This window comes from Lygodium microphyllum, chromosome 14 (genome assembly GCF_053477565.2).
Source record: "Lygodium microphyllum isolate KBCC chromosome 14, Lygodium_microphyllum_v1.1.10, whole genome shotgun sequence".
In the NCBI taxonomy this organism is placed as follows: domain Eukaryota; kingdom Viridiplantae; phylum Streptophyta; class Polypodiopsida; order Schizaeales; family Lygodiaceae; genus Lygodium; species Lygodium microphyllum.
This window is the reverse complement of record NC_141148.1, coordinates 31452770-31466950: the sequence shown is the minus strand read 5'-3', so window position 1 is coordinate 31466950 and position 14181 is coordinate 31452770. Positions and strand designations below refer to the sequence as shown.

The window sequence follows — 14181 nt, the reverse complement described above, 5'->3', positions numbered from 1 at the left end:
TGGGATGTTTAGGGAGGCATGGTGTTCCATCTCTCACATGTTCACAAGAGATCACAAAGATTAGAATAGCATCATCTGCTGCTATGCCAATTGGTTTCTCGGAGACCTTAAATTTTTGGATGTTTGGTGTCATGATTAGTGTGCCTATGAAGTAGTTCACAATACTTGCCTTTCCCTTGTGATTCCAACATATCAGAGTGTGTGATACTAGGCATTGTGGTATCCATTAAAGTTGGCTAGTCTATGTGCACTTCCTAGGGCCAATAGATGTATCCCATAGGTACTTGCTTTCTTTTCCTAGGCTCTCCTACATAGCCATACTTCATCTATGTTAATCTCTTTGAACTTGACATCATCATGCATATAAAAGTCATTATGTTTATGTCTAGTGCATGCATTAAAACTAGTAATATATCACTAGTGCTGAGACTTCTTGTAATGTCCTCATAAAGTATATCAAAGGGTAATCCATCTCATGTGACATAGATCAAGTTTATAGGAGGAGAGTAGCATATTGCAATGAATATATCGTGTAATTTTATTGCATGTATCTCGACCCAAAAGTATTGTGCATCATTATCTCTCTTCATTACTTGTACCATCCCCTTGAGATCCTCCGTGTATAGTATGGCCACACCTCTAGATCCCCTAGTTCTTCCCGGTTTTCTACTTCCTGAAGGAAATGCACTTTCCCACATGTATCCTTCAAGTCTAGTAGTGGGCTACCTTTATGTTGGTACGTTCCTATCTACATGGGTATGCGAATGTTTCAAAAGCAATCCTCAAAGCAACCAACATCCAAGCGTAGGGCTCCATTGCAATTCCACACTGACATCCTAATAATGTCATAGGCCTTGTACCATCATGTGGACCTTTTAGTGGCAATGACCCACCCATGCCTACAAACAACCCATTTTCCCTCCCTATGAGCTTCCAACACTTTGGGCATGTATACTCTACAATGTGCTATCTATGTTGGGATAAGGTCCTTGTACAAATTGTATGTTCTGCCGAAGCAGAGATATACATGAGGAAGGAAGCCAAATCAGAATAAAGATATGATATGAAAGATCCCTTCTAAACTGAAGGACAGAAGATGATATTTAAATTGTACCACCTATACTTCTAAAGTACCTGAAATTCAAAATTGCATTATCAAAGTTGCTTGCAAATATGTTCATTCTCCTCTCTAAGTTATTGAACAACTTTAAGAATAGCACTCAATTCTTCCTTTGAGATTCTCAGAAAAGTGTGCTCAAGCAATCATTGCAACGGCTAAAAACAAGCTAACTTATAATTCTAAGTATTACTAGTATTGGAGTGAGAATCAAGTCAATTCTCTAATACCACTATAAACACTCAATACTACATAGTATGCCTAACAATTGTAACATATGCATATTTTCAAGAGTTAACATTTCAAGAAAATGGAAAGAATAAATATCAGAAGCTAAATATGACAGTTAGTCAAACAAATACTACCATAAACACATAGAAGAGGTGGCAACAAGTTAAGGGCTAAAGAAAAGCAACCCATGCCCCCCTTTTCTTCTCGGCACAAGGAATATATTTTCACTCAACCCAAGTCCCATTGGAATGAGCTCAGTAACAATCAACTTGAGTTAAGAAGAAGTATTTCTCACTCTTATCAGATCACGCAAAGGATGTATGCATGCATATGTACACTTTCTCTGATTAGAGCTGATATCCTAAGGACTGAGATAGCAATGACATGGACACACCCATCACTCCCTCTAGGATTGAGAATGGAATCCTACTAGAGTCACGACTCACTTCTTGCACCTGTTTGATGATGGTCTCACTATTCAGCCATTGTATATGGACACCCATCTCTCTCAGGACATATGTGCTTTTATGAGACTGGTGTGCACCTCCTCCCCCAAGCTACAAATGGAGGCAAGTGGATGGACAGATACATTAGCGAAGGATAGGATCTTCTAGGTTTGTGACCATGAGCTTGAGATGCAGGAGAAATACGTATATAGATGTAGAGTATACTGTGACATATGGGGACAGTGCTACTGGCTCTTTCAAGATAGTTTTGGACCTCTTTGTTGTCTTATAGAGTACAAGGGCTAGAGATGTCTTGGCCTTTTCCTTTTGGAGTTCCATAGGTGCTGCATAGTAGTACTATGAGATAGGAAGCCAATTCACCTAGAGGAACCTACACAAAGAGGAGTTACGTTGGACAAAGGCATTTCACTTCACTGAGCAAGACGTCCCTGTCTACCAGGGCCACTAATGCAGAGGCCGCACCATAGTTGGATTAGAGCCATTATTGCAATACACTAGAGGCTCACTACTGTCAGATGGGAGAGGATCGAGGTGCAGCTGAAGTGCAGTAGACAGTGTGAGAGTGAGAGACAGAGTTGAGCACGACACCCAATGCAATTGTACTGAATAGAGTGTTAGACTGAAAGTACAAATGATAACCCTTATACCTTAGAGTTATAAGGGGCTGTTCACACCCGAACACAGTAAGTGCCCGTAAGTGTGCACCACAAGCACATACAAAATAGTACACATAATCTGGGGGAAAAAACCTCTCCTACCGAGAGTAAAAAGTGCCCCAGTGTCCTAGTGATCACCCGCACACTCCCATATGAGCGTAGGCGTAAGTAAGGCGTGTGAGATACCCAACAAACCCCCCTGGAGTGAAGAGTGATCAAGTGTACAAGGATCATCCGCCACCAAAGGGCGTCAAATTCAAAGCATCGCGAAATGCTTCAAATTTGTCTCGTGGAAGAGCTTTGGTGAAAATGTCTGCCACATTGCTGGTGGTAGGACAGTAGACAAGGCTGATATCACCTGCATGTAGCCTCTCTCTGACAAAGTGGTAGTGAATCTCTATGTGTTTCGTGCGAGCATGAAACACAGGGTTCCGTGCCACTGCAATGGCACTCTGACTGTCAGTATATAAAGGAGTAGGCTCCGTAACAGATACATCCAAATCAGCAAGTAAGCGTCTAAGCCATACGCACTCAACTGCAGTAGTGAAGGCTGCCTTGTACTCAGCTTCACATGACGACGTGGCAACAGTGGATTGTTTCTTGCTAAGCCAAGAAATGCATGACGAGCCAAGAAAGAAACAATTGCCACTAGTGGAGTGACGAGTATCAAAATCACCAGCCCAATCAGAGTCACTGTAAGCATGTAACTGCAGTGGTCCCCCCTTGGCATAAAGCAATCCAAGAGTTCTAGTACCCTGCAAGTAACGAAACACACGCTTCACAGCTTGCCAATGCGACATACGAGGCTGATGCATGTACCTGCTCAAAACTGAAACGGCAAACTGTATGTCTGGCCGAGTGTGGCATAGATAGATGAGACATCCCACTGCTGGAGCATAAGTATGGATATCAAACAAATCACTGTCATCATGTAATGACAGTTTGAGCCCAGGTTCCATGGGTGTACAAACTGGCTTGCAATCCTGTAAGCCAAACTTCTCAAGAAGTTGCCCAATGTACCTTGACTGACATAATCCAATGCCTCTAGCATCATGTACAAACTGGATGCCCAAGTAATAGTGCAAAATACCCAAGTCCGACATGTCAAAAGTTTGCTGTAAATTATTTTTGAATGCTGAAATCTGATCAGCACGTGTTCCAGTGAGCAAAAGGTCGTCTACATATAGACACAAAATCAGCATGGATCCCCCCTCTTTATGTACATAAAGGGTAGACTCAGATGGGCTGTTTACAAACCCCTGACTAAGCAAGAAAGCATCTATCTTTGCGTACCAAGCTCGTGGAGCTTGTTTCAAACCATATAGAGCTTTTTTCAGCTTGCATACTAAATTTTCTGAGCCTTCAACTGCAAAACCAATGGGCTGCTGTACATACACTTCTTCCTGAAGTTCCCCATGTAAGAATGCAGTCTTTATATCCAGCTGATGCACTTTCCAATTAAAATGTGCAGCCAAGGCAATCATAGACCGAATGGTCGTCATACGGGAGGTAGGAGCAAAGGTCTCCTCATAGTCAATGCCCTTTTTCTGTGCGTAGCCTTTAGCTACCAGCCGTGCCTTGTACTTATCTATGGATCCATCTGCATTCCTTTTCAATTTGTAGACCCATTTCGTACCAATGGCACGCTTGCCAACTGGCAAAGACACCAAATCCCAAGTATGATTCTTATGAATAGAATCCAATTCAGCTTGCATGGCTGCCATCCAATGCACACTATGTCGTGCATCCTCAAAACATTCAGGCTCCTCATTATCATGAGTACATGCTGCCATAACAAACTCCATGGAATGTGCTGAATCATGCAGTCGAGTTTGCCTTCGAGTACGACCAGCCAAGGGTGTTTCCAAATGACTATCTCTCATAGTCTGCGTGTACCATCTAGGCACCTGTCTTGCTTCCTGACTGTGTACAAGTTCCTGCTGAATTTCAGTTTCAGCAATGTGCTGATTTACTGCATGTTCCATAGGAGCAGCTGGCTGAACATTAGGTTCATTTGCTGAAGTACCAGCTGAATCACCAAATGTGATGGGCAGCAGCCCTTCAAAGACATCACGGGCAGCCTGATATGTATCAAAACCAGCCAAGGATAATTCTGATTTTTCATCAAATACAACATCCCTGCTGACAAAAACCTTGTTGGTCACGGGATCATAGAGTCTGTAGCCTTTGCTTTCGCTGCTATATCCCATAAAGATGCATTTTACAGCCTTGTTGTCCAACTTCTTTCGAAGTACCTGTGGAATATGGGCATATGCAAGACACCCAAAAGTACGGAAGTGGCCAACAGAAGGTTTGCGGCTGTGCCAAGCCTCAAAAGGTGTGACGGTTTTCAAGGCCTTGGTAGGGCATCTGTTCAAAATGTGGCAAGCGCACATGACGGCTTCCATCCAAAAACTATGAGGCAAACTCTTTGCCTTCAGCATACATCTGGCCATCTCCATGAGTGACCGATTTTTCCTCTCTGCTACCCCATTCTGCTGTGGAGTATATGCAGTAGTGTACTGATGGATAATGCCCTTCTGCTGCAAATAAGAATTCAGCATAGAGGACATGTATTCCCCCCCTCGGTCCGAACGGAGAGTCTTAATCTTGCAACCAGACTGAGTTTCCACAAGTGCACTGAAAGCCAAAAATGCATCATACACTTCTGACTTCTTTTTCAAACAGTAGACCCAGCACAAACGTGTAAAGTCATCAATAAATGTTACAAAATAGTAACAACCACCCAATGACTGTGTCTGCATGGGCCCACAAACATCCGAATGCACAAGCTGCAATCTGGCTGTTGCTCTAAAAGCAACATCACGGGGAAAAGAGAAACGATGCATTTTCCCCAAAATGCAACCCTCGCATAAATGCTCAGGAGGTCTCTCCAAGAGAGGTAATCCATCCAACATCTGAGTACGCTGTAATAGCATCAAGCTGCCATAGTTTACATGCCCCAAACGAGCATGCCATAACTCTGCCTCTAACATAGCAGGAGTAAGAGTGGATGTCAAATATGCAGACTGATCTACCGAAAGAGCATCCAACTCATATAACCCATGACACAAAGAACCTGTCAAGACCAATGTCATGTGTTCCTTGTCACGGACCATGCAACGGTCATCATCAAAGGTGACCTGCAAACCACAACGTGCCATAGAAGAAATGGAAAGCAGATTCTTCTTAATGCCAGGCACATACAAAGCATCCTGTAGGCGGAGAATAGAGCCATCAATGGCTGTAAGCTGAATCTCCCCAATACCACGAACAGGGTATGATGCATTATTAGCACACTGAACAGACTTCCCAACGGGAGGTGCACCAAGAGAAGCAAACAAATCTCTACGAGATGTGATATGCCGTGAAGCACCACTGTCAAAGAACCAAGTGTCAGCATCTTCTGTAGAGCTAAATGCTCTATCAGCCCAAGAGACATCATAACTGCAAGTGTAAAAACAATAGTCCCTGTCTGCAACAAAGGACGCGGACTCACTGGCAGTGGAAGGAGCTGCAGAAACAGACATCCCTGACTCCTTCTTCTTCTCTTTGGCGATGCGCTTCCTGCACTCAGTGATGTAGTGGCCAGGCTTCTTGCAGTAATGGCATTTTCCTTTCTTGGCTTGCGTGCCCCCCTGTTTCTGACTTGTCTGTGAAGTGTTACTACTACCAGAACTCTGCGAAGCATTTTTCCCTTGGCTGTTTTTACCCTTCTGCCTTGACATAAAAGCCTGCTCAGAGGCTATACCATCCACACCACTGTTCCGTCTAGTTTGCTCTTCCTCTAGAAGCAAACTGACAAGCTGAATGAAAGTGATGGGCTCTTTCGAAATCCTCATAGTGAGGTTCAAGGCAGTATGAAAAGCCAAGTAAGAGGGAGCAAGTGAATTCAATGTCGTAGAAATCAGCTGCGCATCTGAGTAGTACTCATCCACATTCATGAGTTGCTCCCGCAAGTCTTGAATTTTGTTGAGATGATCCTGCATAGAATCACCCTCATTCATCTTTAGAGTCTCTAGCTCTTTCTTCAAGAAAGAGATGCGAGTCTCATTCTTTCCTGCAAACATCTGCTCCAATATCAACCAAGCTTCTTGTGAAGAAGCTGCTGAACGAATATGAGGAATGATAGAACGCTGAACTGCCAATGCAATCAGCGACATAGCCTGTGCATCCCGTGTATCCCAAGTTTTCTGAGCTGCAGTTCTTGGGGGAAGTGGCTGAGCGAGCTGAGGTGGAGGGGGCTGAGGTTGCCCTCTTGCACGTCCTCCTGGAGGAGGAGTAGCGGGAGCCACAACTCCCGGTCGTGCTTCCTCTCCACTGACATAATCCCACAAATTTTTTGCCACTAATATATTCTTCATCATAAAAGACCAAAGGGAATAATTGTTCCCATCCAATCGGTCTTCCTTGGACACATAGGTGAATACATCTCCTCCCTGATTTGCCATTATTTCCCAAAAGGCAATAGAGCAATGTCAATGCAGTACGGGCTGGAAATCTGCAAATTTCCAGAAATTGCAGCAAACACAAGTCTGCAATTAATGTGCAAAGGGTACTCTGTCACAAAAACTGTCACTGATGCACGCTTCCCAAGGTGCAATTAGTGCTCAGCAGCACTAAAACATCAAAAGCCCCAAAATTTTCTGCCCAAAATTTCTGTCACAAATGTCTGTTACAAAAGCCCCAAAATGTGCATTCAATGTGTCACAGACAGACACAGCACTTTTCCCAATGCTGAAAACTGAACCTGCTGTTCAGCACGTTTCCCAATGCTGAAAACTGAACCTGTTGCACGAACTCCTGTGTAAAAGAAAAGTGCAGAATGTTACCTCTGCGTGTTGACGACGGGCACGATTCCCGAGATAATGACTGCTGGGTACAGTCGGACTGACGCACAGGTACAGGCGTGCAGGTCCAGTGACACGCGCAGGCAGGACTGGGCGCGCGCTGGGCAGAGGAGGCAGTACCCAGGACTGGGTGGTGGAAACAGGTGGCGCGCTGGCAGCTGGAGCTGACGGCACAGTCTAGCTCAGCGCAGGGAGGCTGCGCAGGCAGACTGACAGGCGAAGGGGCACGCTGGGCAGACACAGGGCAGAGGACACGCTGGGCAGAGGTGGCAGCACGCAGGTACAGGTGGCGCGCTGGGCAGGGCGCGCTGTGCAGGACAGATAGCACGCTGTGCAGGACACGCACAGGTACAGGCGGCTGGGGCAGAACTGGCGGGGACTGGCTGAACTGGAGTGGGCTGCAGACTGCAGACTGAAGACTGCTCTGATACCAAATGTCAGATGGGAGAGGATCGAGGTGCAGCTGAAGTGCAGTAGACAGTGTGAGAGTGAGAGACAGAGTTGAGCACGACACCCAATGCAATTGTACTGAATAGAGTGTTAGACTGAAAGTACAAATGATAACCCTTATACCTTAGAGTTATAAGGGGCTGTTCACACCCGAACACAGTAAGTGCCCGTAAGTGTGCACCACAAGCACATACAAAATAGTACACATAATCTGGGGGAAAAAACCTCTCCTACCGAGAGTAAAAAGTGCCCCAGTGTCCTAGTGATCACCCGCACACTCCCATATGAGCGTAGGCGTAAGTAAGGCGTGTGAGATACCCAACAACTACGAGGCACATCAGCCGAGTGGTTGGGAACCGCACCATAGCTAACATCATGCATAGATCTCGAGATCGGCTACAACCTATAGTCTCCACCACAGTTCCAAAATAATAGTGTCAGATTGGGACTTCTTTCGCATTATACTGATGAAATGATAATAGGCATGCTTGTACTCTAGCATTGTCTCATTGTACACTTATTTTCAGCATTGTTTCATAGGCCACTTATTTTACCATTAGCTTCACTTTATTGATGAGATGACATTAGACATGGATGTACTTGGATCGTTTCGTAGGTCACATTGGCCTCTCACCCACACACCCCCCAACAACCCCCCACCACACTCCCCAAAACCAAATGCCAATTTTGGTGAATACTGTTCTGATGCAGTTCCTCAATTATGATGTTGTGCAAAATTTTCAGTAGCTTCTTTTCTCACTTTTGTTATTGTCTCAGCTTGGTATGTTGATGTTAAACAATATTCAAGTTAACAGTGTATCTTTTACCTTGATATAAAAATACATCAACTTGAATTGCCGATATGGATAGCTTGTGATGTATGGATTCTTGTTTGTAAGTTTGTAGAACGCATTTCAAAAACTATTCAGCTGATTCTATGTTGTTGATAAACATACTAAAAAGTTTCCCAGTTATTGGCATGTGTGTATGTACTGAAATGTAGAGAGAGGGAAGGGAGATATAAATGGTGAATGAAAGGCATAGGATCATCTTACTCTGTTCAAGAAGAGGACCAAAAGGAGTGTGAGAAGGAAAGACGGAATTTGGAAAGAGAGAAATTCAAGAGGGATGGCATAGGGGTTTGCATACTCCAGTCAAGTAAAGTAGCAAAAGAAATTGTGAAAAGGAGAGATGCATGAAGCTAAAAAGAACTTGAGTATAGAGATGAGCGTTGTGAAATCTCAGGTAATCAGCAAAAAGAAGAAGGAATGCACCTTGATTCCAGTTGCTAAAATGGTCTAAGAAATGAAACATAGTAACTGCAGTCTGTGGCTACCTTATCCTATTGTTTTCTTAACTGTGAGAGAAAGGAAAGCCTAATCACATCAGATATACTTGCACCAGCACCAGTGGTTTCAAGGTGCCTATTTATTCACTGGGCCCTGATTGTATCTTATGTTTTGAATATCACAAAGTTTGGCCAATTTTTTCTGGATAGTCAGCATGCAAGATACTGTGCTTTTGTCTCTTGTGATTTTTTGGGTTTTTGGTAAACTGACAACGAGTTCAACCACAGATTTGGTTTGCCAGCTTTGAACGGCTGATGCACTTTTTTAGAAGTAGCCATGCAGTAAGTCCAGATGTTGCATTGGAAACTGCTGTTGCTTTACAGGTATTTCAGCTCTATAACATTCCTTAGTCATTGAAGAGTTTTGGGAATAAACTGCGTGGTATCATTCTGAGATTCTGAGAAGGCTTTTTTAACAGCGTTGAAAGTCTCTCCTGTTTGCAGAACAAACTGGAGCAAGTTAGACGCCGTGCACAGGAGCAGTTGAAATTAGCCATAAAAGAGGAGAGCAGGTGAGCTGTAAGTATTTTATAGGCTAGTTGGTTTCCTGAGAGGAAAGCCCACAGTCAGATGACGAAGCCTAACTGTATAGAAAAATGGAAGCACGAAGGGTTTAGGTGCCAAGTCTTGTGGTTAGGCAAATGACATTTTCTTCAGAAATAAGAATGATGAATGCTTTTGCAGGTTCTGTATCGACCTTGATCTGGATGCACCTAAAGTCAGAATACCCGCTGATAGGAAAATAACAAGGGGACTGGACACCCAGCTTCTGTTGGATTTAGGACATTTCAAATTGCATACTGCCAATGTTAGTTCTGGTGATGAATGGAGGTTCTTTTATTAGTTCTTTAATTCTTTAAAATGTTTCAATAGGTCTGGTGGTGTTTAAGCAGGAAGATGTGAGCGATAAGGAGCATGAAGTGCAGTGTCTCAAAGACAGTCTTTATTCCAAATGTTTTATATCCGGAAGTGATATAGCTGCTTATTTGTTGGATGGGTCATTTGACTGGCTGGATATGCAGTCTGTAATTTCAGCAGACTTCAGCCAAGGGGATGCATCAGACAAACAGGATAGTCCTACCATATATCCTGTTTTGGATCGCTGTGGCACATTAGTTGTCTTTGAAAAGGTTAATGCATGGGTCTTGCAGATCTATCTTTCTTCGTCCAACTCAATTTTGTCCCTTCACTTTACCCTATAGTTGTTTAATGTCGTGTGCAGCTTCGTATTCCACACCCGGTGTATGCATCAACCCGCATATCAGTTCAAGTGCCACATCTTGGGCTTCATTTCTCCCCTACAAGATACCAAAGGGTGTTACAGTTTTTAGCAACATTCAGTGGCTCGAAGGGCTCAAATGAGAGAAGTCAATTGGAAGAAGGCATTGGTGTGCCATGGTACCCAGCAGATCAGGAAGGAAGCATGAATGTTTTGTTCTGGAAGGTGTCTGGAATAGATCATGTTAATAGCAAATCAAACAGTTCTATATGGTCCATATTCTTGAGGTCTGAAATGTCATAATGTGTTTCTGGATAGGGATTGGGAAACTCAATAGCAAAGTGGCAGCCATGTTGGGGTGTTTTATCAGGGTCATACTTGTATATATTGGAGTCGGAAAAAGCTGCAACTTATTTGCGGTGCTGCCGGTATGCTTAATTTCTTGTTGCTCGTTGGTTTGCTTCTTTATGATCAAGCCAGAATCAATTTCGAGACAGCGTGTTCTTCTTCTCATGTTCTGATTACTTCCATTATGTCAATAGGATGAATGGTAAACAAGTCCTGGAAGTGCCTTCTACTCATGTTGGAGGCTCAGAATGTGTAGTGGCTGTTTGCAATCGTGGGATGGAATTGCAAAAGGCAGGTTTTTTAAAATTCTCTAAGTTTATATGTACCAAAAAACACATATTAGTTGGGTTGCAAGTGTGGATTAAAGCATAAGATTGTATTATTTGACAAGGATGCAAAATTCATGACTTTTTGAAGACTGTCTGCCTATGCACATTGTATATGGCCATGCAAATCATTATTCAATGTAGCTGCATGTTTACACAACTTATGGACAACTGCAGATATCTACATTCACATGCAGAAATGCCTACATGGATGAGCCTCTGTGATATCTCATTTAATACAAGTGCATGGCAGTATGTGCACAAAAATTTTCCTGTTTTGTTGAATAGGGTCTTTATTAGACATCTGGCTAATTCGTACTAAAAGTTTCCATATTCATGAAGGATGCATCATGTGAATAGTAAACATAGCATCATGTTCATATATGGGTACATAAGATGTTGAAATGCTGTCTAGAGGAAGTATACTTATCACTTAGGAACTGTTGTCTGCTGCACAGCGAGGATATCAGCTGTTATATGCAATGGATGGTGAACATTGCATCATGGTCAGGCTGATGGCTATTGTTGCTGCAATAGAGATAGGCAAATCTCTTCGGTAGTAGTACATTCCAGAAATTGTATCTATAGGTTGTTACACATACAATGATGTGTATAAGACTTGACTGGTAATCATAGAGCAGAGGATGCTTTAGGCCAACTCATAGATTCCTAGTTGCTCAAACAAACCATTATCCAATGCAATGTGATCAAGCAACTTGTTGTGCTTTATGTTCAACGAGATTCACCCATTTCATGTGCTTTGCAAAGCGTGTCCTGGTGCCAATTCCACAGGTGTGGTCTTTAGACTGTCGACTACCCCCATGCACAGGTTTCCTCCATTCCTTTTACCTACATTGGGTTTAGACATAAATATTTGATATATTCAATTATAAGCCTTTTACTCAGGAACTCTAAATACTGTTACGCAAGATGAACCTTATAACACGTTCAAGGAAGTTCTTAGGTGCCTCTGTTGATAGTTATTTTTTTAGACTTTTAAAATCTGTCTCAACCATTAAGTAAGACGTTCCGTTAATGATATGCTGCTGTTTGTTGTACTAACAGTAAGATAGCTACTATCCTTCCATTAATGAAATCCTGCTGATTATTGTACATTTCGTCTAACAGGGGCTTGAGTCATCAAGCACTGTAATCATGCAGTTGAAAGATGAGGATTGCAAGGTGTCTTGGCTGAAAGTTTTGACATCTTCAGTTTATAAAGCATCTGTATGATCTTGTCCCACTTTCTTCAGAAAACTTTAAGCTTCAGACTGTTTGAAAATATCTTCAGCTTTTAGAAATGCTTGTCGTAAAATGGATGTCTTCAGGCTCCAGTCTCCTCTGTTTCATTCTCAGAAGATTTCTCAGACACTGTTGAAGGTAGGGATACCAAACCGGCAGATCTTCTGGGCCAGCCAAGCCTTTTGTTGACTGGAGCATTGGATGAGCTGCAGGTCTCTTTATATGCAGGGGTACGCTTGCCATGTTTATTTACTTAGTTTTAATGATGTCACCATTTGTCCAGGCTGGTGGTAAGGTTCTGATGGGTTCTTTACACAAAATGAATATGTTCATTTAAGCCCTACATTTGTCACTGTTTACACTTTGCTATTTTGTCTGATATGACAGATGAAAATGGAGGCTCCTGGTATTCGCAAGGAAACTTTGATTTTGAATCTGCAAGCTGGTGGTGGGAAGGTGGACTATTTTGGCATTGAGACCAAGTAAAATAATACAGATATCTATTGATGTTCATAACGTTTTGGTTTCTTTTCAGGTCAATTTGTTACAGGGAAGATATGATCTATCAGTAGGAGTAAATTTACATTATCTAAAGATCGAGGACAAGCTCCAGGGTCCCAAGGCTCCATCATGTCAATTCATAGCACAGTCTTCTCTAAACAAGCTATATGCAGGGTCTGGGGATGAATTCCTTGAGTCTGTCAAACCTGACTTGAGAATGAAGGATGCAGAAGATGTTTTTAATGATGCGTTGGGAGACTTTGGCATTTCTCCAAGCTCATCACCTGGTGGCTCTTCCAAATTTGTTCGCAACACTGTCAGACAAGCAGGTGAAGAAAATCACTCATCAATGGAGGGAGTTTTTTCAGCTTTTGAGCTTCAACAGTTTACGGCCACCGAACAGTCTTTCATGGATAATGTTTTCTTTGAGTCTGATGGTGAGCTCAGGCACTTTGTTAGCATGTCGTTCATAACAAGACAGTTTGAATCTCCAGAATATGATGGTGTAGACATTCAGGTAAGCAAATGCCTTTGTTTTACTGTTTCACTATCATCTTTCGATGTCATTTACACTACCAATGTTATTGATTTTTGTGATAGATGAACATCCGTATGGCCACCCTGGAGTTCTTTTGTAATCGGCCTACTGTGGTGGCTCTTATAAATTTTGGTACTGAGATTAGTCAGATAATAGAGCAAGAAGCTGAGTCTTCTACAGAACAGATAGCAGCCATCATCTCATCCAGTGGCTTCGAACTGTCTCCAGAACAGACAATTGTGAAGGGGTTGCTTGGTAGAGGGAAGTCAAGAATTGTGTTTCAGTTAAATATGAATATGGACACAGTTCGCATATTTCTTAATCAAGAAGATGGCAGTCAATTGGCTATGCTGGACCAAGAGAAATTTCAAATGGATCTTAGGGTAAGTGTTTTCTTGGTTGACAATATCATAGGAAATTTGAATATGTATTTGGTAAATACTTCCTTGAGTTGCATTGGCAAACATTAGGCACACTTGGAAGCTTAGCATGATAATTAAGCTTCACAATTTGGTTGAATCAAAGGTCGTCTTGAATGCTAAACAAATCACAGTCGCTTTATCTATGTTTGCTAGGTTTTTCCTGGGTCTTTTGCCATATCTGGTACCCTTGGGAATCTTCGAGTATGTGATATGACTCTTGGTCGAGATCATCATTGGGGTTGGATTTGCGATATTCGTAACCCTGGCTGTGGCTCCCTTGTTAAGGTGTGAGTTTTCAACTTCCACTCAGCTTTCGCTTGTAATTAGTTTTGTCAAACCTAAATATGGCATAGATGAGATGGGGATTATAAGGGAGGTTATTGACCAGCTCCTGCAAGATTCCTATCCTGACCACCTCGCAGCAGTTGGATGCTGCCAGGAAACCCATTTCATAAGGTTAGGAAAC

General features: G+C 42.7%; 1 protein-coding gene across 3 annotated transcripts in view; it reads left to right on the top strand.

Moving 5' to 3' along the window:
* The window catches only part of LOC148025458 (calcium-dependent lipid-binding family protein), a 222825-nt gene that overhangs the window by 120136 nt on the left and 88508 nt on the right, over window positions 1-14181 (top strand). For all 3 annotated transcript variants that reach the window (XM_087692591.1, XM_087692590.1, XM_087692592.1), the window contains exons 18-30: window positions 9348-9443; window positions 9564-9631; window positions 9804-9927; window positions 10013-10249; window positions 10342-10563; window positions 10657-10766; window positions 10881-10977; window positions 12141-12239; window positions 12341-12484; window positions 12642-12710; window positions 12790-13272; window positions 13356-13676; window positions 13869-14000. In XM_087692591.1, coding sequence (XP_087548717.1) covers window positions 9348-9443; window positions 9564-9631; window positions 9804-9927; window positions 10013-10249; window positions 10342-10563; window positions 10657-10766; window positions 10881-10977; window positions 12141-12239; window positions 12341-12484; window positions 12642-12710; window positions 12790-13272; window positions 13356-13676; window positions 13869-14000 — 2202 coding nt within the window. The remainder of the gene's footprint in view (window positions 1-9347; window positions 9444-9563; window positions 9632-9803; window positions 9928-10012; window positions 10250-10341; window positions 10564-10656; window positions 10767-10880; window positions 10978-12140; window positions 12240-12340; window positions 12485-12641; window positions 12711-12789; window positions 13273-13355; window positions 13677-13868; window positions 14001-14181) is intronic.